Genomic DNA, 26,215 nt, shown 5'->3' on the forward strand with positions numbered 1-26,215 from the left:
ACTCTCACCAATTCTCACCAACATGTTTGCCTACGCCTGAATGAAGGGTGTCAATTTCACTACGCGAAAGGGCTGTCGGACCGCAAACCATCAGTGCAGAACATTTGGGAACCTCCCCTTTGATAAAAATGACACTCTTGTTGTTATGTATAATTTTGGCCAGTGAATTTGGGACGATCTATCTAGGGCTCATTCTATCTATCCAATGATGATCCTTCGGAAAAAGAAACAGACTATGAGGAGGTTGGGCAGGTCTTTGCTTCTTCGAATACTGTTGAATATCGAATACTGGTCTCTAACACCACGAAGAGGTGCCTGCACATTGCTAGAGGGCTTGTTAACGCAGCAATCCCCTGCAAAGCACGTTTGTTGACGCAGAGCTCGTCCTGCGAAGAACATTTTTACACTCGCGGGGCTCAGGGCAGCGAGGGAGCACACTCTTACACTCGCGGGGCTCAGGGCAGCGAGGGAGCACATTTTTACACTCGCGGGGCTCATGGCAACGAGGGAGCACACTCTTACACTCGCGGGGCTCAGGGCAGCGAGGGAGCACATTTTTACATACACAGGGCTCATTGGCTGTGAGGGAGCACATTTTTACACTCGCGGGGCTCATGGCAACGAGGGAGCACACTCTTACACTCGCGGGGCTCAGGGCAGCGAGGGAGCACACTCTTACACTCGCGGGGCTCAGGGCAGCGAGGGAGCACATTTTTACATACACAGGGCTCATTGGCTGTGAGGGAGCACATTTTTACACTCGCGGGGCTCATGGCAACGAGGGAGCACACTCTTACACTCGCGGGGCTCAGGGCAGCGAGGGAGCACATTTTTACACTCGCGGGGCTCATGGCAACGAGGGAGCACATTTTTACATACACAGGGCTCATTGGCTGTGAGGGAGCACATTTTTACATACACAGGGCTCATTGGCTGTGAGGGAGCACATTTTTACATACACAGGGCTCATTGGCTGTGAGGGAGCACATTTTTACATACACAGGGCTCATTGGCTGTGAGGGAGCACATTTTTACATACACAGGGCTCATTGGCTGTGAGGGAGCACATTTTTACATACACAGGGCTCATTGGCTGTGAGGGAGCACATTTTTACATACACAGGGCTCATTGGCTGTGAGGGAGCGCAAATCTTACATCGCTGGGCTCGTGGCAGCGACAGCCGTGGTCACGGAAGGTCTGGAGTACTTGATCACGCAGAGCCCATCCTGCGAGGCACACTTGTTGACGCAGAGCCCATCCTGCGAAGCACACTTGATCACGCAGAGCCCATCCTGCGAAGCACACTTGATCACGCAGAGCCCATCCTGCGAAGCACACTTGATCACGCAGAGCCCATCCTGCGAGGCACACTTGATCACGCAGAGCCCATCCTGCGAAGCACACTTGATCACGCAGAGCCCATCCTGCGAAGCACACTTGATCACGCAGAGCCCATCCTGCGAGGCACACTTGTTGACGCAGAGCCCATCCTGCGAAGCACACTTGATCACGCAGAGCCCATCCTGCGAAGCACACTTGATCACGCAGAGCCCATCCTGCGAGGCACACTTGTTGACGCAGAGCCCATCCTGCGAAGCACACTTGATCACGCAGAGCCCATCCTGCGAGGCACACTTGATCACGCAGAGCCCATCCTGCGAAGCACACTTGATCACGCAGAGCCCATCCTGCGAGGCACACTTGTTGACGCAGAGCCCATCCTGCGAAGCACACTTGATCACGCAGAGCCCATCCTGCGAGGCACACTTGTTGACGCAGAGCCCATCCTGCGAAGCACACTTGTTGACGCAGAGCCCATCCTGCGGAGACTCTTGGTGTCGCAGATGTCCCTGCGAGGCGCTTTGTTGACACAGGACCTAGGCTGCGGAGAACTTGGTAATGCAGCGGTCTCCTGCAGAGAACTTGGTAATGCAGCGGTCTCCTGCAGAGAACTTGGTAATGCAGCGGTCTCCTGCAGAGAACTTGTTAACGCAGCGGTCTCCTGCAGAGAACTTGTTAACGCAGCGGTCTCCTGCAGAGAACTTGTTAACGCAGCGGTCTCCTGCGGGTCTCACTTGTCATCACAGCGCCCCCCTGCGAGGTAGTCTTGTTGACGCAGCACCTCCCTGCGAGGATTATTGTTCACGCAGACCTATCCTGCGGGGTAGTCTTGTTTTCGCAGCACCCCCTGCGAGGATTATTGTTCACGCAGACCTATCCTGCGAGGTAGTCTTGTTTTCGCAGCACCCCCTGCGAGGATTATTGTTCACGCAGACCTATCCTGCAAGGTAGTCTTGTTTTCGCAGCACCCCCCTGCGAGGATTATTGTTCACGCAGACCTATCCTGCGAGGTAGTCTTGTTTTCGCAGCACCTCCCTGCGAGGATTATTGTTGACGCAGACCTATCCTGCGAGGTAGTCTTGTTTTCGCAGCACCCCCTGCGAGGATTGTTGTTAACGCAGACCTATCCTGCGAGGTAGTCTTGTTTTCGCAGCACCCCCTGCGAGGATTGTTGTTAACGCAGACCTATCCTGCGAGGTAGTCTTGTTGACGCAGCACCTCCCTGCGAGGATTGTTGTTCACGCAGACCTATCCTGCGAAGCACCTTTTTACGCTCGCGGGGCTCATGGCAGCGAGGGAGCACAGTCTTACATCGCTGGGCTCGTGGCAGCGACAGCCGTGGTCACGGAAACTCTCGAGCCCGCAGGCAAGAGAGGGACACTACGATGCATCAAAGTGTGAGGATCAAAGTGTGAGGACCGAAGTCCTGAGTTTTTTGGGCTGGGAATCCGGCCCCTTTTATAACTTTTTCGGTCAAGTCTCTACCATGGAACCATTGCGCCGAGGGTAGAGAGATCACTGTCCTTTGGTTGGCGTTGAAGCAAGTCGAACGACGTTGAAACGGTGTCTGGACACCTTGTGGCCCGCAGATTCATGTTTCGACCTGGGATCATTTTTCTCAATCTTGCGTTGAGTATGGTGAACCGCTTTCATCCACTGTTGAAAGAAAGCAACGCCGCAAAAATGTGATCCCTACATATTGTTGAGTTTGCAATTAAATCGCTCAAGCGGTGGCACCCTACATCTGCCCGTTTAGCCACGGTCACCGTCTCTTTCATGAGGGTTGAAGTGCTTCAACAGATGCCAAAATAATAGGTTGGAACTTTTCTGGCTGACAGAAACGCTGGACTGTACCTGCGGTTGGCTGGAGGATCCTTTGGCCTCGCTCGAATCAATCCTTTTCATCCTTGGCCCCGCGCCGCTGAATGTTGTTTGTTTCCTGACTACTCGCAGCCAGCTAATGTTGCTTTTACCAGAATCTCTACTCCCTTACCGCACAGATAATGACATACTCTCAAGCTCAGGATGAGGATTGTCCTTCTTTGGAGGGCATAAACAAAGTCCAGAGCTTATTGGAAAGTTTCCATAGGAAACCGAGCCTAGGACAACCATGTGAAATGTGCAACCAGGCCCACGAGCTAGGTTCGCGTGATCGCCACCCCCTCGCAAGATTGCAACGCTACTATCACATTGATGAGACTCTGGATACAAATAGCGCCCGACGGACCAATCAAACACAATGCGCGAATTTAGACAGACGCAGGTACGGTACTGCGATGCAGATCCCAGCGACGACCCACGGGACACTAGTTCAAGGAGGTTCTATTTATGGCCCGAAGAAGAAGTGAAGGATTTGCAAAGGTCCAGACCGATCCACAAGCCCAAACTTGACGGCCGTCAGTGTCTGATGGAAAAGGACTTTGTTGCGTAGAGGGTACGGCCGAGGTACGGTCCAGGGAGGTGAGGTATTTGGAATATCGGCGGAATTTTGGCAACAGAATGGTAGCCTAAATCCCGATCCGTGGTTATGTTTTCCTGGTTCCTGTCACAGGAGAATAATTCTCCTGTCAAGTGGCAAGTTGCTCCTTGTCTATCAGGTCTGTCGAATGTTCTAGAAGCTCTGACTTCTGTCCTGCATAAAGCTTTCCCGTAGAGATTGTACTCTCTGAATCCGACACAACCCCCTCAATCGTCAGTCCCATATCCCTAGCGGATAGCGTGTGGAAACTATCCGACCATGGACAGATCTCATGAGCTTATGTAAAAATATCTCCGGTTTTTGCACTAAAACCGAGGAACCGATTGGCTGCCGGAAATGGGTTGAGGTTGTGGGCCGGCGGCCCCTAAACTTTATCTCAATTACCCTCCACATCTTGATTACGACTGTAGCGAGAGAGAATCTTTCTAGTACACTGCTGGTCTGTTCCAATACCCCATACATGAACAGGTCGAAACTCTCGTGATTCTGCCCCAATTCTCTGGGCTGTAGGGCTTAATCACGAGCAACCTAGAAAGCAAGTGAGGCAGTAGCCCGGGCCTGAATCCTTCATGACCACCGCATTCTCTCACCGAGCAGGCGATTCCATGGGTCTTCCAGACTAAGTGGTGGAAATGATTTGCGGTTCCGCTGATGATCGTCAGCTGCGCTCGTGATTCCACGGTCTCTGTCTAACTAATTTCCTCCTGACTTGGGTGTAGTTCAAAACAAATTGTACGCTTCACCCCAAAGATTACCCTGCTTTCGACCATCGACCCTATCAAATCCAAGCAGTCGTATTACCTTGAGCCAACAAGAATGCCGTATTTCCATTTTCCTAGAGCCCCCTTGCTACCATGTCCTGTCTCCCCATGGGAACACTCATAGTATCGTAAATCCTTATATGCTGTCCGCAGTGCTTTACCGGGCCACAAAACACTCCGATGAAATCCTCCTGGTTTTGCATGACAAGGATGAAAATGTGTAGGCGGGCCTGTTCCAAGGGCACCACCATCGTGCTCGAGTCCTTTGACTTCGGGACATCCTCTATATTGTTGTCATTCCTAACAAGGGCGATTGCTACTTCCTCTACGGAATACATGGAACGATATACAACTACGCTTATATTCCTCATGCGGAGGCTTCATTGCTGATCCTAGCCTTTGATGTAGTAACATTTACTTGGACAAGTGTATAGGGGTAGTTGGCCACTGTTTCTTGGACATAGCTATGTAGCGATCCAGCCGATGAATGCTGCTAAAGTGCATGCTCTGTTCGCCGGTATCTCAGCTTCCTAGCAGCACAGACACGATGCACATAGTCCCACCTCCAGGATGACGACCGTGTTCTTTTAGGCCGGCACGGAAGCGGTGCTGGCGTCAAGCGGTCTGTGGCAAAGCATCAGCATGTAATATGAGACGATTAAGTATTTCGTACCTGGAATTGGGTTCGTTTGAGTTGGCCTTTTGCTGTCATCAGGCTGGTTAGGGTCGACCGCGAGAATCGTTTGGAACCATTTGTCGATGTTCCTTTGGGCAGGGGTCTTGGCTGAAAGACTCGACTGTGAAGCGCTATCGGCCACCGAGCGTCGTACGGGAACGGCTCGCTTTGGTTTGCCTGGCTTTTGGGAAGCTTTGGCGCCAGTGCCACTCTGCTTCCGCAGAATATGGTACTTTTTCCCTCGTAAAGATTCAACGCTTCGATGCACCTGGTATTCTTCATAATATGCGTCGGAGAGAGCTTTCCACGACAGCTCCGGATGGGCATCCAACCATGGAAGAAGGTTTTTCTCCTCCCATTCTGGCCAGCCGCAAGCGTTACGTGGGGACATGGTTATGCTTGGGTAGTTGGCAGAAGTGGTCAGAACAGGTGAAGAAAACTGCAGAAAATGAACTTGAAGATGTAGGGTTGTTGAGTTTAAAAGATTGAAGTGTGGCAGATAAAATCGACTTCTGTGTGTTTATGAGATTTGACCCAAACAAGCCCTCATTTTTTGATGCAACGCACATCGTTGAGAATCAACAACGTTGAACGCGGCCACAAGAGTCCGTTCTTGTTGACAATTTCCCGTTGTTTCACCCATTGTTGAATTCTATTGTCTGATCCGCCTCTTAGTGAGTCATTGTTAAAAATGTGCAGATTCAGAAATAGATATCTACGGGCAGAATGTAGGAATGAAAAATGCGTGCACTTGCGAACCCCTCCTCAATTGCGAGCAAGCAGTCAATCCTGATCCCGCGATACAACATGCTATAAAACCCGAGCGCCTCCTCCTATCACAGAAAACCAGAAGTAGGACCACTCCTCACCCCAGCGTAACTCAGACCCAAGTATGGGCGGAATTCGGAAAGTCTCGCACACTCCTCGACGACACAACTTTCGAAGCCGATTGCAACGTGCATTGTCCTTGTCGTCTTCTGAGTCTGAGGATACTGGTAGTCCATCCGCTACAGGCGATACCACAGAGGACGATTCATCCTTTCAGGAGGAACATGACTTTGTGGACCAGGACAATAGCACCTCGGCCGATGAGAGTGAGCAAGAAGCTGTACGACAGCGAAAGACTGTGTTTGGACACCAAAGGGACTTGGAACCGCGCGGGCAGACTCAGCTTTCCGGAGATGGTAGTTCGGTTGCTCTGGAATGCCTGGTGGAGTAAGTGCAATCCTATCAAGCACATAATCAAGACTGGCCTGCTAACAACATCTAGACTAGATAACCGGATGCGGTCAGTTGTGGTCCATCTTGAGTGACAATGTAAAGCGCTAACTGTCTTCGCAGGTCTATTGAGCGCTCATCGCAGGACCAAGCCACCTAAAATGAAACGATACGCAATGACCTGGCCGACATTTTTGGTCGATTGGCAATCGTCGAAAGTGAGATCCAAAAGGGGACACGGCAGGGTTCAAACAAAGCTACAGAGGGCCAGAAGATCGGACGATCCCTGCGTCGGCAGCAGTAATGCCATTCAAGCTTGATTTACTTGGGTATCACATCATGTATATCAGAGCAAGATCAGTCTGTATTGGTCTTGAGGTATGACCACCAGTTCAACCAACAGAATATGAACACGCTCATCATCGACGCCGGTTGGACGGTCACTGGATAAGCCTCAATTGACTCAGTGCCAAGCTAATGCCATGGCGAGCGATGGACCGTTTGTCGTTGCATGGGCTGTTTGTATTTTACCAGTGATCTTCTAAGCTCTGCAGACAGAAAAGTTTGACTGGTATATGGACTGTACCGAGATGGCTTTTTTGAACCCTCGGGCTATTGTCGCGAGCCACCACATTTTACCGAGTAGATTAAAGATTTGATTATTTCCATCATTGCAGCTGATTTGTATTGCCTGCCCCAATAAGCTCGTACTCGGTCTGCATAAGTGAGGAAACTCCCAAGAAAGCTAAACTACAGTAGTGCTCAAGAATCGCACACCATGTAACAAATGATCAAAGATTGTTTGCGGCTATTGAAGTACGATCCATAGCGGTTGATACGCACAGTAGCGCCACATTTATTGACTTGCGATATCTCGCCCAACGAGAAACTGCTATTTGTGATTGTATTGGACCAGAATACTACGGCAAGGTTTGTCTAAATGCTGAGAAGAAATAATGATCATAATGCGCAAGAGAAGCGCGGGCTTCTCCACGAAACCCATAGCACAGATATTAGCAACATTCGGATCGGACCATCGAAAATACGTTTCCTTAGGGCATGGGAGCCCACGTGTGTAACGAATCCACAGGCCAGCGTGGCAGGGCCTTTTCTCTGATCCAGAGCGTATCCGGGTGTCTCGGCCTGGAGCGGCGTGATGTCGAATACTCTACCGCTCTCTCGCCATAAGTATGAGTCCAATCTACCCTTACATTTATCTATGGCATAGTAAATCGACCGTGGAGGTTGTGGCGGACTCTGCCGCTAATCTGCACCGAATAGTGCCTCGAGCCGCCCGTGCTCGGATCTATTAGACAAAAGCACATAGCCGTCCCTTCAGGGCAATTAACAGAATTGACAATACACACAATTTGGCACGGTACATGTATAATAAGAATGTGGCGAAATGCTTCTTCATGAACTATCTGCGCGTCGGCTATATTAAAAAGCCAGTCGTCTGCAGGAAAGACAGGACTCGTAAGAGTTTCGGTCCTTTCCATACATAGAAGCTAGCTCACTCCATCAGTAGGACCTTGCCCAATCAACACACCCCAATTGTGCTCATCTCAGTTGGTGGTAGCTAGTTCATGTTGAGTACCAAGCGGGACATTGTCATTGTTCGATTGGGAGATGCTGGGGAGCATATCGTGGCCAAGCGTACCCGCGCCGCCCTGATCGGGCCATTCTGCCTGGATCATTCCGGAGCCTGGCAAATAGGATGCCAGTCGTCTGTTCTGGAAGGCGTCGATCGTGCTCCAGAATCGAGTGGTCGCGGAAACCAGCTCTGCGTGTGCCTGATCCAACACCAGCTGTATATCATTCCACGGGACCTGATCTTGCAAAGCGGTGTTCGTGGATTCCACCTGCTGCTCCAATTGGCAAATCTCACGCTGGAGCTTCTGCTGCTCGGCTAATGCGGTATCCCTCGCCGTAACTGCGATTTGCAATTCCGAACTCTTTTGCGCTTTCTCAGCCTTGAGCTGGTCCAGCAACTGAGAAAGATCGTGGTTCTCTCCATCTCTCTCCTCAAGCACCTCTTGAAATTCCTCCTCAATATTGCTCATCACCCGGAGACACTTTCTATGCGTCGCTTTGTCGTTTTCCCTTTTGGGCTTCTTCGTAATGGAGGATTTCTAGCATGGTCAGTAAAGAGTACATTGAAATAAAAGGGATGCCGCCGGGGCTGTTCTGGCCATAGCGTAGTACGATCCAAACAGGTGAGCATTGGCGTACCGGATCTCTGTGTGATTTCGTCTCTGGTTTGCGTGACTTTCGTCTATCCTTGGTCTCAGAACCAGTAGAACGAAGGGAATAAGACGGTGCAGCACGCCGCCGTACGCCGTCAGACCTGAGGTCTGCGTCATCCTGAGGATGCTTGGGATTCTTTGCCATGTTCGAACTTTTGTTTTTCTCAATCAACAGTGAATCAACCAGGCACAGAAGGGATGAGAACAGTATCAGCAGTGACCTGCCGAGAATCGAGCATTATATAGGAATAGGAAGAGGCCTAAGCATAAGATCGGAAACAGAGCAGAGCTCCTGCCAAGCAAGTGCGTCGGGACGAGAATCACGAACTCAAAAGATTGAGGACTACTTTATATGCCGGACTCCGTGGAGCGTTAGCGCGAACGCACTAAACATCTGCCCTTCGATTTTACTATCGGGGATGCGAGCAATTAGCCCGCACAATGATGATGATGATGATGATGATGATGATGATGATGTATTCATTTGCCCGATGTAGCTCGCTCTATATATATGCTGCTATGCGGGGGTGCTGATGATGATGATGATGATGATGATGATGATGATGATGATGATGTATTCATTTGCCCGATGTAGCTCGCTCTATATATATGCTGCTATGCGGGGGTGCTGTCAGGCCTGCCGACAGCTGGAAAAAGTGGTCGCCAGCCCACTGGGCGACCGTTGGAAACTCGTACGAATTTCTGGTCAATCGCCCTCGAATGGAAAGATGTAAATTGAACAAAAGAAATGCACGGATGCAAACATGATAAACAAAAAGCCAAAATGAACGTCATTTACCCCTGATCGCGGGTGGGAGGCCCTGTCCACTTCACCACACCGTTCCGACGTCCACTTCTCCCCAACCGTCCAGTCTTGTCGGCTGCCGCTTGCGCGCTCGCTTAGATCAAGGGAATGCAGAGGACCTGGCACTGCACTCACGGGCGCCATCCTTCTTCTTCCGTCACACTGTCTGAGGGGTCATTATCTCCGCTCCTTTTTCATCCCCCTGCTCCTCGCCTAGAGCCGTGGGATCGACTGTCTGAAATTGGCCTAGAAGGCCGGTCTTGACCATAAATTCGGCCACGCTGTTTGGATCGCTCCCATCAGCTCCTGGCATTTGGCTTCTATCCTTTGCGGATTTGCCCGGTATAGGCCTCCTGTCCGTAGACCTCCTTCGATCTTCTGGATGAGTTTCTGATCATCGGTTGCGTTCCAGTTTCTTCTCTTCTGTTGTACTGCAATGGGTGTAATAATATCAAGCACAGTCCTGATCGGGAAATGGTCGGATGCGTGTTCGATGTCATCCGCCCTCTCGCAATTGATAATCCTGTTGACAAGGTTGGATGTGATGAAGGTGAGGTCAATCACCGACGACTGATCGTTTCGAGACCAGGTAGGTCTGCCTTGTTGGGTCGTCAACTCGAGTCCCCATTCGTTGGCGATTTCTAGGAGTTGCTCGGCCTCCTGATCGGGCCTGGTCCCTGTTCCTCCCCATCTCGGGTGATGCGCGTTCATATCTCCAAGGATGATGTGTTCTCCATGAGGTCGTTTTGACAGCGCATTTCTTAGATGTCTAAGAGTATTGCTGCCCGGCCTATTGTATATGTTGTGTATGAAGAGATCTGTCCAGTCTCTGCCCTGATGAGCCTTTCTAAGTTTCAGTAACTGGTAGTCCTGTGAGACGAGTTGACACGACCAAGTGCTCGGGTCAAGCCTTTTAGACACAAACAGGCATACGCCCGGTTGGGAGAGATCCGAGGCTTGGACTTGATTGTCCTGGCCTTGGGTTGTTCCGTCGGCAGCTGCTTTTGGTGGGTAAATTAGCTGGAATGTTGCCGTCGCTGGTTGGTGCGTTGTGTGTTGCATCTCGTTCTTCCATGGCTCCTGCACCGCGACGACGTCCGCCGCGAGGACATTTCTGTCTCTGAGAAACGTTGCCATCACTGGCCACGATTTGTGTACGTTATATTGAAGAATCTCAAACGATTTCATTGATGAGTTTGTTCGTCATCGCTTCGTTCGCTGGCCTCGTGCCATACTTCATCATTTGGGTCTTCGATTGTCGGTGCATCCGTCGGAAAAAGCGGCGGAGATGATCCAATCGGTATCGCTTGCCGCTGCTTGTATTTCAAAATCACCAATTTGCGGTATTCGGGGCTCCCCGGGTCCAGTTCCCCCTCGTCATCAGGCCCGGACGTGTTACCGGCCTCGTTGACAGTGGTGACCTCGTTGATGAATTGGGTAAGTCGGTGTTCTAGGCTATCCTGCTGAGTGTCAGGTTGAGGGAGATTGGCCGGAGTGGGTTGAATGCTGAGCCATTCATTGTCGTCTGGTTGCTCGTCCATGGTGTCGTCCGGCTCGCCTGTGCGGCGCCTTTTCGAGGCCGCTTGGAGCCTTGTTGACTCTTGGCATGCCAGCGGTATCACTGTTGGTTTGGGATTCTTTGGCCTCGTTCTTGAGCCTTTTGGGCGGCCAGGGCCTCTTTTGAGCTGAGTAGGCTGAATGGGCTCAGTGGTCTCCTCTGGTGATGTTTCTACTTCTGTTGCTGCAGCCTCCACATCGATTACAGCATCCTGTAGGTTCCGCGGGGGCTCTTCCTCCCGTTGCCCCTCCGGAGCGTGTATCGACGCTCCTAGTCCATTCGAGACCATGGGGTCTGCCCTGATCGAAGTTGCTTCTTTGCCGGTGCTTGCCGTCACTCGGAAGTGCATAGGAACGCGGTGATATGCAGGGCAGTTGGCCAGCGCTTGCTTGGCTTCATTCATCGCCGCAATCTTCACCGGACATTCCCGACTTGTAGGACGATGTCCTTCGCCACAGTTGGCGCACTTGACTGGTATCGCTTGCCCCTTCGTCGACGGACACTCCCAGGTCGGGTGTCCGTTGGCGCAGTGACCGCATTTGAAGACGTTGGAACAGTGTGACTGGATATGCCCCGGTTTTTGGCATTTTCTGCATAGCTTTATCCGCCCCTCGCGACAGAATCGCGATGCATTGTGAATTTGCTTCCCCCACACGACTCCCGAGATGATCGCGCGATTAGCCACGACTGGGCTGGTGAACTCGATCAGGATGGAGCCCTCCGCCCTCTCACCCGGACGGGTCATCCATCCTAGATACTGAATCTTAGCGCCTTCGCCCCAGTTGTTCTGCCTGAGCAGCTCAGCCGCAACGTCAGCCATCGTCTCCGGAGTAACCTTCATCGACCTCACGGGAATATGGTACGCCACCACTCCCCATGACGGTTCTTGGACCACCGAGCCTGGTCCAAAGGCTCTCAGCCACGCAGCATGTTTGCGGAGGACCTCTGCCCCTGCCGCACTGTTGGCGATCATTGCCACATCCCCCGACGGCAATTTTCGAGCAGCGACAAAGAAAGCCTGTCCGGCCAGTACCCCTGAATTCTTCTGACGGGCATTTGATACCCTCTGTCGTTCAGCCCTCTCGACCAAATCTTTTGGTGTCAATCCACGGATTTGCTCGCGGTTCATTCCGACCTTGACGATGACCTCTCGGTCCTCGCGAAGTTCTATTTCCGGTACTCCTGGAGACGATGTGCCGCCGCTCCGGGTGATAGGAGCCGCAGCCGTAGCCAAGTCGCGCTGCCATTCTTTGGCCCGGAAGTTGCGCCACGCTGCCGCCGAGTTCGCCGCGGGGGTAGATAGTGCCGTCGATAATGTGCTCGTTGTCTTTTCTATGGTATCAATTCGCTGGTTCAGGCGTTCGGTGTCGGCGTTGATCTTGGTCAGCGCCTCAAGCACCTTGGCCATCCCCTGGCCGTCTCCCCGTTGGGCGTTGAGTGCGTACTGGCGGACAGCACGGATATATCCAGTGACATACCGGTCCTCCGTGCCATTGTTCTCGATGTGGTTGAGCACCCTGCGGGCCCCTTCCGCGATGTCGTCCATGGATCGGGGTGGATCCGCGAGGGCCGTGGTTTTTGGTGTTCCTCTCCTGTCAGGGGGCAAAATCTGTGCGTTCGCACCCGTCCCAACCATCGCTGCCATCTCCCCTATAAAAAGGGTATCAGGTCGTAGCGCTTGAGGTTACGATTACGATGAACTAATTCACGAGGCTGTGAGACCTCTGATTGGCTAGATATTTCAAGAAAACGTTTTTGCCAAGAAAGAGTTGTTCCCATTCTTCTCAATTGATAGCATTCTTTACTACTTCGATCAGATTAAATGACCTGGATCTTGAGGATAAAGGACAGCCTAATTGCGAGTTCAACAAAGGTGAGAGGAAAAAAGGTGGTTTTGAAGGAGTGTCTACAGTATGGATGGATGGATGATATCATTTAAAATATGAGGCCACAGAAAGTGGTGAGAATGTGCAAGTTTCAACAGCGTTCTCTGTGGAAAAGTAGGATCGAATTGGATTGGCTAAATAAAAACACCTTCTCCACCTGGGCCGGAGGTCCGTGCACTTCCCAATAGTTTCGGACCCCCCAGGTCTCTGGCCTGAAATCATTTCAGCCTGCTTGCAAGGACAACAGTGGTGTTACCTCCGCTCCATTCCGGGCCCTCGGGCGAGACCGGAGTCTGATGAGTAGTTTGCATTTGGAATTGGAGCCACAATAGTGGCTGCACAGGCTCTCCTAAATGGACCAGGTGTAGCAATCTAAATACAACGCCTATTGCCATCTCACAGTGTGGGTCAAAGCCCAGATTACAGTCTGGCCTTACAACTGATGTGTGCTCCCTCTAACCACATTAACTGCATTCTAGATCCTCACACTGCAGCCAGTTTAGCAATCGTGGGCCATGGCTTGCAACAGTTAAACTAGTTGATTGTACGGAGACAAAACCTACTTCCAATCTGGGTTTAGTGGTACTCTGGACACTGCTAAGAGTGCTCAGTAACATCGTACAGGGTCGACTCGGCACTAGAGCTTGCATGATGTTACCAAAACTGGATACCGCGGGTTTTCGACCAATGGGGTCTTACAACTGTAGGCATTTAAATATCATTAGCAGGTTTCCCAATGACTCGAGTATTACAGCTTTTGCTGTGTCTTACGAATGGTTTGTATATGGGATGACCGAGAATTGCCTACGGAGTCGGTGGAATGATTAGACAATGGCAAGTAACGTGCGAGGCGGTGGCAGAACGGGGGCGTGCGGGGAAGAGGCTACTATACAGTAAAACCTGGATAGGCGCGGAGCTGACAAGACCAAGCCCTACTGTAGCAACCAACAAAATAGCCGTGTCACAGGACCGCCCCCCACCCTCTCGGGTAGGGGGTGTCCCTCAGCCATAATGCAATTCTCATCCATAATGCAAATTTCCTATTTTTTCAACTTCTAGCTCATTTTCTAGGCGTATAAGGTCCAGGATCCATGAAATAAAGCCCATCAATAGCTTCATTAGCCAATAATGTATCATCCTCCTCATTTTCAACTGTTTCCTCCAATTCCTTAGCCGCCAAATCGGCCGCCATTTTCACTGCGTCTTTCCGCCAAGCACGAAGCTTCGACTCATCTCTGCAAGTTCCGCATTATACAGAGACGATTTTCCGGCATCAATTGCGCGCCGTACGTGCTTCCGAATTTTTCGTAAATCAGGAGCCGGGTCATTAAGTAGTGGGAAAACTGTCTTCTCCAATTTTTCAATGCGCGCATAAGAATTGGGCGGAGAATTGGTCGCTGAACTTGGGAATTCGCGGGCGGGTGACGGCTCGTCGTATATGCGTAAGGTCTCTTCGTCCGAGTACTGCCCTAAATTATCTAAAACTTGTTTAGGATCTAGTGGCCAGATACCAGTAGATCTAAACGAGATTTGAATAGTTTTGGATCGTAGGGCGCGGTGTCGGACGGCATCAATATTGCGGAAGAAGTCGCGTTTTTCGTTACTTCCACCCCACGCTATAACTTCAGTATTCGCCATTTTAAAATGATGCTTTAGGCTTAAAAAAGCCTCGGCATCAAGCGGCTGACATAGATGAGTCGTGTGAGGCATAAAATACCAAGGAATAATCAAGTTTTCCTTACAAAAATCGAGAAATTCGATAGTTGTATGTGATGTATGATTATCCATTAGCAAAAGCCTCGGTCGCCCGCGTTTTACGCGATCTTTTGTAGCTTCATGAAACGAGCAGAGCCATCGGTAGGCAGTCTCACTATCCGTCCAGCCACTAGACGTCAAATGGATGATTTTGTAGGCCGAAGAAGAGGTTGATATATTGGTATACCAGTCTTCCATGTGGACGGTGCCTTTGACTAGAAACCATGGAAACATCACCCAGCCATCGGCGGCGATACATTCAATGCTAGTAATAGTTTCACCTCGATCTCCAGTAGCAATGCTAGCAGTTTGACGCGTAGATATAACGTGTTGGTCAAGTCCTTCGCCATTTTGGAAGCCAGTTTCATCCCAATTATAGATCTCATGAGGTTCGAAATCATGCTCACGATAGAGATAAGCAAGCCTATCATACCAATGGCTAATAACTCCAGGATCCTCGGCTTGAATTCGTAATGCTTCCTTCGGTTTTTGGGTAACAAGCTTGATATGTGGAGGTAGACGCGCTATAAGCCGATAGCTATACATTGGGCCGACAACTCTCTCCGAGCCTGCCATTTTCAATAGGCGATTTGCAGCATTTTCAACGTCTTTTGCAAGTGGAGGTGTATAGCAAGAATTTAGCACTTCGATCCAGCTAATTAATGCTTTTTCCTGATTCGAATTCAATGCATTGTTGGTGGTAGGGCGATCGGAGAGAGATGTCTTTCCGTTTTTGCGACCGCGAAGCTTCGAATAAGACACGCGATAATGGTCCGCAGCCTTACGTAGGGATGAAAATTCTCGCGATTCATAAGCATCTAATGCCTTAGCTAGCAGAGCCTCTTCATCATGAGCTTTTTTTGGCATTTTTTGGTGGGTAGAAATACGCGTAAAGTTGAAAAAGTAGGAAATTTGCATTATGGCTGAGAATTGCATTATGGCTGAGGGACACCCCCTACCCGAGAGGGTGGGGGTCGTCCCGTGACACGGCTACCCCACAGCGGCAGATCGTTTTCGCAAGCCCTCGCATGTAAATGAACAATCCTGGCTTTAAAAGCACTGGGTCAAAGCCCAGATTACAGTATACACATACCCGGTTCCTACTGCAGTTCCCAAGAGTATGGGGTGGGTGGGCCGAAAGGCACAGATATCTCTCGAGTCTCAACCACCTCATTACAAAAGGATCGGGGGTCGTAGGCCTCTCCTCGTCCAGATCGTCGAGTTTCAGAGTCTCCAAAAGCCAATCACACCGCTTCACTTACCCCCACCCTGTGAGGGAAATTTCTCTAGCCAATTAAGCTTAGTGCAATTATGGAGGGGTATTGGGAAAGAAAGCGTGTGGGTCTGGTGGGGACTCTGCTTCTGAAATCCTCTGTACGACACATTATTTAAGGCAGTCCCAACCACCCGTCTTCAGCTCGCAATTGAGCTAACATTCTGCCCCGCGTTGCCACTCTCCCATCTTGCGACATATTGCAGTGGTGTAAAGTCGAAGAGAAGTTTTTCATTCGTCATTCTCTCAGGATGTCCACATCAACCACAACAATTCGTGTTGAAAACAACCCTCAGAAAATAAGGGAAAGTGGCCTACTCCAGCAGTATGGTTATGAGATTGTGACCAAGGAAGGGGAAACATACCTTTCTCCTAATCAAACCGATGGAGGGAGAGACAACCAAACTGAGCTACTCACTCAAATGGTTGACTTGGGATATAATCTCTCGATAAGTGGAATAAGTGGAGATCATGTCGACTGTCGATATGTGGTAAGAGCCCTTTTCCAAGGTTGAATTTACAGGTTTAACACATGCATTTTCAGGGCAACAGAACGGTGAACTGACTGATCCTTCTGTGACGACTTCTATTGAATTATATGATATAGTAACTTAGGCATCAATGTTAGTTGAATCTGCGTTTGGTTGAAGCGGACAGTCTCAAGTTGATTATATAAAACGTACTTCCAATCTGGGTTTGGTTTGTCTCTTCTCGGGCTGCACCATATGCTAACAAACTTAATCGCTGTGTGTGGGCAAGAAAGCCGACGAAGACGAATTGATGGCGAATCGCGAGCCGAAAGACGAATATGCTACAGGTCTTAGATGAGTGGCAAATGCAAACACACATCATTTTTCGGAAAATTACCCCAGCCGGGATCCGGGATCCGGGATTAGCTGACATAAGCCGACTGGATCCACCACCAAGCCAAGGCTTGCCACCGACGTCCTAAGCTAATGTGTTGACTTGGACAAATCCACGTGTATTATAGCAACAACGCTCACAGGGCTGGTTATTACGTTACTGGAGCCGATGAGGCCGTTCCCTGGATCTTCGTCAGTTTTCTGCGTCTGGGGACAGAGTGGAATACCTCTGGGATTACTCTAATGCGGACAATCTTAGGTTTTCCACCGAACTGAAGCTTGATTAGATTCCTACACAAATTGTGGTTCCGGGATGGGCACAGTTACTCCTAGGAAGGGTTTTGAAGATTGATTGATTGATTGATTGATTTATTCATAGACTGTCCCAGCCGCCCAATTAGCAGCTATGCAGCGCGTTCAACTAACAATACATGAATTCCTGCTTTCTGCATTCGAAAACGAGTTCGCTCAACCGTAGTGACCTCTTTCACCTGCTTCCGGCAGTTACACGTTAATCATAGCTATACAGTAATGGTTGTTCTGTATCTTTGACTTGTTAGACCTTTCCTGGCCCTCCTTTGCTTCTGTTTGACAAAATCACTCGTCTGCGATAAATTGAGCACCGTGGGTGGGCTGCCGATAGGGCCCCTCCTGTTGAGACTGTGGTGGTTCGTTCTGTATGTGTGGAGGCACGCTACTTTGAGTGCCGATGTTACCGTGTGTGTGTGTGTGTGACAGTGGCAGTGTTTGTGGCTTGCTCGTTGATGGGTTCTAGGTCCGTGTTGATTTGTGGTCACGCAGATGTTTCGTGACAGAAGGACATGTCTGGGACGCGTCTTTTGGCATGAACATCTGTTGGGACGCAAATCAACTGTGAAGTTGCAAAATATTGTAAGGATCGGCTTGACGTTCTGAGCTGTTGGTGGTGTTTTTGATAGTGTTTTTTGGGTGTTAATGTTGTTGGCTTCGTTGTGATTGCGTCGTCCATATGTTGAGCCCATGAACCATATAACCGGCTCTGCCCCGAGCCCAGCGTGTCGTCGTCAATGTCCAAGCCGTAAACCGTTGTCGGGCAGGACGAACGGGGTGACAAGTTCCGTTCTCCATCGTGGGGGCGGACGTGTGAGGGGGCACGACTTCCTCTCAGGTCCTGGTTCTGTATATTGGTGTTTCGTGAGGTTCGGAGACTCGGCTTTCGGCGCGTCAGCGCGTCGTGAAAAGGGGGAAGATCGCGTTGTTGAGCTCCTCCTGGCACTCGGAGATAGCCAAACTGTTGCTCTGAGAGTTCCCAGCGGGCACCACGTGGAGGTGGGAGCTCGTCGCCCGCCAGGACAGCAACATGCCCTCCGGGGAGCGAGTGGAGTGTCTCTGGGATTGGTATTGATTGATGGTGGTTCCCAATAACCATTTGAGGGTTCAAGGTTTCCATGTCTCCTTTTCCTGCGGTCCCCTGAGCCCCAGTTTGGTACGAACAACTGCTACGAGGTACAGACAGTTAGTATGTGCTGTCTATTCAGAGCGATGCTAATTTGAGCTTCACTTTCCTACCCAACCCATTTCTAAAGCACGTTGGAATATCAACGTACGTTGGGGAAAGAGTCCGAGCAATGACGTCACTCAGCCTTATTGGCGGTGATCAGTGGGGCCCAGTGGAGATTCGGAATTGCACCAAAATGGACTAATGTGCCCTCAAGAATGCGAGGATTTGATATTGAACAACGCGACTGTGCGGGTTACCTTGTCAGCCAGTCCTATATGAACTGCTCTGGTGGAGGGAACATCGCCGCTAACGCAGGCCCACTCGAACACTACTATTTCAGAAAACGACCGGCTCCAACCGGTTGCGCGAAGCTGAGCGTTGAAGTTGGCATGTCAAAAAATGAGGCACATGATCTGTTATAGCTAAGATACCTTCCTGTGGCTTTAATTATGTATTAGTGAACGATAGTCGACGGTGGAACTAATAGCCAATAGATTGGGGAAATTTCCAGGCCTATGATTGATGCTAGTTAACTCAAATTTTTTGAGGTCGACAGATCGTGGGAAAGATAAGGAGATGGGTTGATCTACAAGATAAGACATACCTCCGTTCAGAAAACTATGTACCTGTGCTGAAATTTCTACAATGCCAAAAAAGTGCGGTGTAAATAGTGGGTAAGCATGAGGTAATTCGTGTACATTTAATTGGTGTTTTAGTTGTTGCTGACTAAAGGATCGTTTTCATGAGAATCGGGCGAAGAAGAATATAGGCAAAAATATTAAAATATGAGGCATGCAAAGCAGTGGGTATAATCCATGGGACACCTAACACCAGCTTTAATTGAGGGTAAGGAAGGTTGTTTTAGGTGCGAGTGAAATATCTCCTCGGCCTCCTTGGTTTTTCTGCGGGGATGCTCCATTCTACAGTACCCGTCCAATTTTCCATTAACCTGTTCAAAACTGAGGATACAATCAAAGACTACCATGATAAAGAATGCTTCGCATCTATAAATACCGTGTCAGAGATCTACATTCACCCCTCTGGCCATGGGTTCTGTGAGCGATGGCACTTCAGTTTGCCTCGTACACAGATCCTATTCCATAAAAGGGACTCAACTACCCAGATAGGTCAGGTTCGTTATTTTATTTTCCACGAGGTCCCTTGGACTGATTGCATGATGTCTAACCGCAAAGACTAGCGCATACCTAATCGTGTTTCGTCAAACAGACGGACAGCGATAGAGGTAAGCGTATTCTCTCTTTCAAAGAACTTCGCTGACTACTGGCTTTATTATGCACCTTCCTCACAGCGAAATGACACAACATAAGCTTCTATAGGAGGACGGAATGTGGGCCTCGCGAGTGATGAAATTGAGATAGTGATCTCGCTATGGTGACTGTACTTGCCGAGGATTTTGAAGATGGACAGAATTTATCCATGTACTGACGAGGCACATTAGGTACCGTCGAATCGGCGTATGTTTTGGAAGCGGTGACTAAACCAATTGTGGCCAGAGGTTGTCTATGAATCCACTCTGGAGTCAAAGAGTAAGCTGGATCCCTCCGCGACAGTCCATTCCCCTCGCTAGCGGGCTCACTACTATGTTGACTTCAATTTGCATCATTCGACTATCCACTGAATACTTCTTTCAACTAGGAATGGAGCAACCAATCACCGATTTACGATGTCAGCTTTGGAGAACAACGAAGGCTTCGAGAAGCGGCCGAGCGCCGCCATGGAGAGGCCGATGGCGACCCCAGCCCCACACTCTGTTTGCCCTTTCGATCGCTGCCACATCTCTGTCTCAAGCGATCCGAGTTGAGACAGATGCGACCCTCACGACTCAGTGCGAGGCGACCGACTCAATGAACCGACTCTGCCCCTAGGGTAGTCTCTTTGAAGCCTGAGAAAATCCAATTTTGGTGAGTGCTGTGGCGTCTTGTTGACGAAGGGATATTATGTCACACTCGAGATACTAAAATTAACTCACTCACCCAGCGGAAACCTTGCGTCATTTCTCGGGGAAATACTTCCACCGGAAACCGCGATCAGCTGACATCAGCCTTCTCTCCTGGATAAGGTACCCACCAATCGAGACCAGTCGCGGTTGTCTCAAGCTACTCCTCCCTCTGACAGACCGATGGCCAACAACAACTCGCCAGATTACAAGGCTCTCTTTCTGCAGGCAGAACAGAGGCTCAAGCAGGCTGAAGATGAAGACGAGAGAAAGAGAGACGCAAGCAGGAAGAAGAGAGACGCAAGCAGGAAGAAGAGAGAAGGAAGCAGGCAGAAGATGAAGGAAGACGAGAGAAGGAGCGCACCCGACCGACGACTTTCATGGAATTAATGCGCCTTTCTCACACCTCGCTCTCCCGACCGCTGAGAGTCGAGACACCATCTCGTTCGACCAGCGGAAAAATACCTCTGCCTACCGGGAAATACTGTCCGAAACGGCTGGAACGTTGGGCCGACTGTCCAGTGCAACTGTCGGAGCTTTACAGGTCCGTCCACAGCTATCTCCAGCCAACGCCAGGAGAGGGGCCGCTTCTGTTTACATCTTCACATGAGCTAGAAGGGTTAGGCCGGCGCCTAAACCGCAATCCCATCAGCAGCGAGCAAGAACTCGAGGCTTATGAGCGGTTCGCCGTGGAAGAGCACATCAATGATATCATAACAGAATTGTGCAAGATACCCGCTGCTCGCGAAGAGTTTGGCCTAGGCGATGGCATTCAGTTCAGCAATCATACAAATTCCTTGAACAATTACGGTGCCATTGAAGCAGATGCAAGCCAACCATCAAGTGTACACCATCCAAGGCCTGATCAATTCTGTATCCACCGTGTTGATGGGCGTACCACCACTCTCCTCACGACCGTCGAGTATAAGCCACCTCACAAGCTTCCCGTCGCAACCCTTCGGACAGGGCTTCGGCCAATGGACTTGTGGAAGGAGATGGTCAAGTCAAATAAAATACCCACGGACAAGGACGCGAAGTTGCGGTACAATGCAGAGCGCCTTGTCTGCTCTGCCATTGTTCAAGAGTATCATGTGATGGTTCAAGAAGGGCTCGAATTCTCCTACGTGACCAACGGGATTGCTCGAGTTCTCCTCCGTGTTCCACAGGACGATCCTGGCACGCTCTACTACTTTCTATGTGATCCTAACAGCGAAGTGAATACGGAAATAGAAGCTACCTTTGCAAATACTTCTGTTGCAAGAACACTGTGTTTGTGTCTGATGGCATTCCACTCGCCTGTGCGAGGTCAAGAGTGGAGGAATTCCGTACGGCCAGACATTCCTATATGGAAGACCAGTTTTGATCATACTCGCTCTCACATTCCCGAAGATGAACTCAGGCAACTTCCTCTCAACTCCGACAGTACCGCCCCAGAATCTCCAAGCCCAGATTCTGGTTCGACTTATGAACCCTCGTCCTCTCCGGCAGATTCCCCTGAATCAACAGCTCGTCAAGCGTCTACTAGATCTCGAGTTAGCTGTGCCCCATCCGACGTGAGGCATCGCTCACAGTCGTCACAATCCCCAGACCCCGATTCGAAACCAGCAACACGCCACAAACGAACCTTCAGCCAAGTTCCATCTTCTCCATCTGCCCAACGCGTGCCTCGACAAAGAGACACAAAAAATGATAAAGGACCAGACAGCCAGTCCCGCCACCGCGATGCGCAATTTTGCACCCAGCGATGCTTACTCGGGTTGCAGTCTGGCGGTCTTCTAGACGACTGTTGTCCAAATGTGATGCTCCATCGTCGAAGCAATGACGATCCGCAGCATCCGATTACCTCCGAAGATTTGGTGCGTTTACTAAAAGCACAATTGGACGAAAACATTGACCGATGTACACCCCTTGGAGGTTGCGGGGCGTATGGTGCGCCATTCAAACTTACTTGTTTCGTATATGGCTACACCGTCATCGGAAAAGGAACCACGTCGACGCTGTGGAAAGAAGTCTCTCGCGAAGCGGAGGTATACCGAATTCTGCAGAAGGCGCAAGGGCCCGCTGTGCCTGTTTTCCTGGGTACGATCGACTTGGCGAAAATTTATTTCCTTCACGGGGCTGGAGAGATTCGTCATATGCTCGTGATGGCCTGGGGGGAGAAAGTACGGCATCCATGGAGCTGACGCCACAGCTTCTGCAGGGGATCCACCAATCGAACAAGGAAATCAGAGCTTTAGGAATCATCCACGAAGACCTTCGGCGTGACAATGTCTTGTGGAATGAAGAACTTGGGCGAGCGTTAATCATTGACTTTCACCGCTCCACATTGAAATGTCGACCGACTTTGCAGCTGCCGCGAGCCTCAAAAAGACGACTACCTCAGCCAGAGATAGTTGATTCGAAACGTCTTCGTGTGACATGAGGGCTTATCTAGCAATTCAATTATGCATGATAACTAAGCATGAAGCATTTCCGACTGCATCCGCATTAATTTCTACCTTTCATCATTCTTGATGCCCACTTCTCCACTACACCTATATGACCTCGAGGAGATATGATTCTATTTGCTTTGACAATCACGAATGGATCATCCAATCCTGGCTTTCAGACTTCGCTTTCTGTGATGCCATGAATCATGTGAAAACGTGGGTTCAACTATAATGCTTCACAATTGATATTAGAACAGTCGTGTACGAAGGAAAATATCGCAATAAGAGGTGAACCGCTCGACAACATCAGAGAACAAGATCATCCACATGAGTTTCCCAGGTGTGCTGCTAGAGGTACATTCCTTGGGCAGGCCCCTGTCTGCCGAACTCCTTCGAAAATTTCTGATTCGATTCCGCGGCTAACTCCAGGTATTTATAGCTCACTTGGCTGGCATTCGCCTCGGCGAGAGCATGTGCAATTGCTGCGATGTTTTTGATCTAGTCCATGTTAGTCAGCAAGTGAGAAGTACACAGCAGCGCTCTGGAACCCACCTCTCGTCCATTGAGATCTAAAGACTCCAATCGTCGGAGGTCGTGCTTCTCGATTATAGCAGGTCCTTGGACTGTACGTGCCCTCGTCAGAAAAGTTGACCAGAGACCCCTGCGAAATTCCCTGCTCAAGTCTTTATACTTGACGATTAAATGGATCCGACTAAGGATTGCATCATCAAACTGAATACCCCGATTCGAAGTCAAGAATAGGATTCCCTGATAGTATTCAAGCTTTCGGAGAAAAACGGTCACCAGGCGATTGTGAGTATCGTGGTAAGATGTACGCTGCTCCATGAACGCATCTGCCTCATCCAACAGGAGCACGGCTTTAAAGTGTTTAGCGATCTTGAATACAGTTTCAAGTTGTTGCTCAAGCGCATTGGAATCTCCGTGGTCGACAACGAGCTCGCCTGCGGATATCTGGGAAAGTCAGCGAGGCTACAATCTGCGCCACGACTGGCTCGTACCGAATAGAGAGGCAGCTTGAAATATTCCGAGGTTGCTTCAACCGTGAACGTTTTTCCGACACCGGGTGGGCCACTAGCACGGGTTAGGACGGAAACCTCGATATAGTACATAAACAATTTGCCGACATACTCCAGAAGGATGTTGAGTCCTTGACCTTTTCCATCAATTACGTCGTCAAAGGGTACTGTCGGTATCAGACCCAAGCGGGTTCTTGCCATGGATAAGAGGAGTGTCTTGGTCTCTGAAGGAATCTGCAGGCAGTCGAACGATCCAGGTGACCAATCTACGTCCCCAAGAGCACTGACTGCGCACTCCACTGGAATCACATTAGCTGGTCCCCAAATATTATCAATCGTATCACATACAGAACATTTTCTCCTTGAAGCTGAAACAACAAATTGTTGGACAGGCTACTAACAAATCGGCCTCGCTCAGCTTCTGTGCCTCCACACCGTCTCCTTGCATTCTCTCCTTCTCTCGCTCGTGGTCCTCCATGAGCATCGCACCTATGTCAATGACTGCAATGCCATTCTTGTCTTTTACCCCTATGTCGCGGAGTGACGGTCGGGAGTAGTTTGGCTGCATTTCATGGAAAAATGCGGCGTCCACTGCTACTCGGCTGTTGATGTTGATTTTGAAAATCTTCCCCTTGTTCACAAAGAATGCTTTGCCTTTACAGTGCTGAATGTGCGAGCCAGCCAAATCCCGAAATATTTGACCTCTCTCGACTAGATCATTTCGGACCTGCTCGTGACTCGGATGGTGGCAGAGAGGGTAAGCCTCAAGAGTCGCGATCGGCTTTGACCCTCGGAACTTTGGCACACGCAGAAAGATTCCGGCCTCGCCGAACTTGACGCCGTCATAATCAAGAAATCGGCATTCGAGATTAAACCACGTCTCGTCAGTTTGGGTTATTTCTTCTCCCGCGTCGAATTTGACACATCGCGGCTCTTTTGTGCCAATGCATGTAGTATAAACATGGCAACCAGGCTTGAAAAGCGCCCAAAGAAGGTCATAAGTAATATGACCGTGCTGCAATATTGACGAGAGACGCTGCGAGATAGCTGCATATGCTTGCCTTAGGTGGTCGATGAGCAAACGGAGATGCTGCGACGCTGCCGATCTATGGTCTGAACTGTTGTCCGTGTTCTCCACGCATCTGTCAAGCTCTGGGAGGAAATGAAAAAGGAGGTTTTGCTCGATCTAAATCCACGTCAGCGTTGTCGTTGGAAACAAGGCTCTGTCTCAATTACCGACGGCTTGTCCTCCATCAGACTAATGGCTTTGACATCGTGCAGCACCACACGCAGGATGTCACGCAGGCCTTCCGATTTGATGTCTATGTACGGCATCACCTCCTCGGAATTCCGGTCTAATAATACTATTAGTATAGTTCGGTCTTTTAGGTAAAGGTATTATGTACCAACACGTTCACGGACAACGAATGCATATTCAGCATAGTCGTCAACACCACCGCTGGTCTCCACCGGTTCGGTGATCGTGTATTTACATGCTTCTTTGTCCCAGCTATACCCGCGTCAGATATTTTCTGAAAGGAAAAGAGACGGAAGGAAGGGGGTTGATTGGATCAGAGGGCTTTGCTGGCGACATACGTTTCCACGACCGTCTTGAATTGGGGTGTGGAGGCCCACTTTTCAAACGATTTGAAATCATCCGGGGTTGTACAGATGGGATGTTTGAGATCAAATCCATCTGGCCCAGGAACGTTCCCCCGTTCATTGCTTGCAGAAGAAGACTGATCTGGCTTAGTTACCATGGAAAGTTCAGCTGAAGCACATTCCAGCAGCTGCCGAACCATATCAGGGCCTGGCGGGGACTGGTTCTGGGAGGCGGGAGTGCTTGGATGTTCTTGGAGCGCCTTTTCAAGAAAGACGCCAAAGAGATGCTTCAGATACTCCAAGGCGGCTGGAGGTGTAGCCAACTCCTTCGTTGGGCTACTAGGCGGCGTCAAGCCTTGGTGGCAGGGAGAGGAAGTTTTCAATGCCACGTTATGCTCGGAGGAAGGCATATCTGGGCCACTCTGAGCAGGTGCCATGTTGTTTGATTTGGCCGATCGAATTTGTTTGTATGATGAGGAAGAAAAGTTGAATCCGCAAGGTCAAATACTGATGAGAATACGAACAAAGAATTACATCAACCCGAGAGGTTACTCCCTTTTATATCTTCGCCGCCGATTCTTTTCAAATTATCATCACCTACTCCAGCTCTTTGATCGTCTCGTCCTGTGAACAAAGGTACGAGAACTTGGCTGCACGTCCATGGGTGTTAACTGTGCTCGCATGAAGCTAGCCTGATTCATTTGGTTTGTGCGCTGGAGGACAACATCCAGATTGAAGGAGCTGACAACTGAACACCCGCGTGTGTTGAATTCGGTATGAAAATCAAAGGTGGTACACTTTGTCTGAACATATTTGGCCGCCTGAATCATTGCCAACAGCCACGTGTG

General features: G+C 50.0%; 2 protein-coding genes across 2 annotated transcripts; both read right to left on the bottom strand.

The window, feature by feature from the left end:
- Positions 1 to 17,655: 17,655 nt before the first annotated feature.
- Positions 17,656 to 18,270, bottom strand: N7446_010048 (uncharacterized protein; the record flags this gene model as incomplete). Its single annotated transcript, XM_058518793.1, has 1 exon — positions 17,656 to 18,270. One exon carries the CDS (start codon positions 18,268 to 18,270, stop codon positions 17,656 to 17,658), a length of 615 nt encoding a protein of 204 aa, XP_058369581.1.
- Positions 18,271 to 23,076: 4,806 nt separating this feature from the next.
- Positions 23,077 to 25,804, bottom strand: N7446_010049 (uncharacterized protein; the record flags this gene model as incomplete). Its single annotated transcript, XM_058518794.1, has 8 exons — positions 23,077 to 23,226; positions 23,281 to 23,700; positions 23,748 to 23,820; positions 23,878 to 24,064; positions 24,114 to 24,951; positions 25,002 to 25,120; positions 25,172 to 25,275; positions 25,362 to 25,804. 8 exons carry the CDS (start codon positions 25,802 to 25,804, stop codon positions 23,077 to 23,079), a joined length of 2,334 nt encoding a protein of 777 aa, XP_058369582.1.
- Between the last annotated feature and the right edge of the window lie 411 nt (positions 25,805 to 26,215).

Source organism: Penicillium canescens (assembly GCF_028828765.1).
Source record: "Penicillium canescens strain IBT 15451 chromosome Unknown utg000006l_segment0_segment0, whole genome shotgun sequence".
NCBI lineage: Eukaryota > Fungi > Ascomycota > Eurotiomycetes > Eurotiales > Aspergillaceae > Penicillium > Penicillium canescens.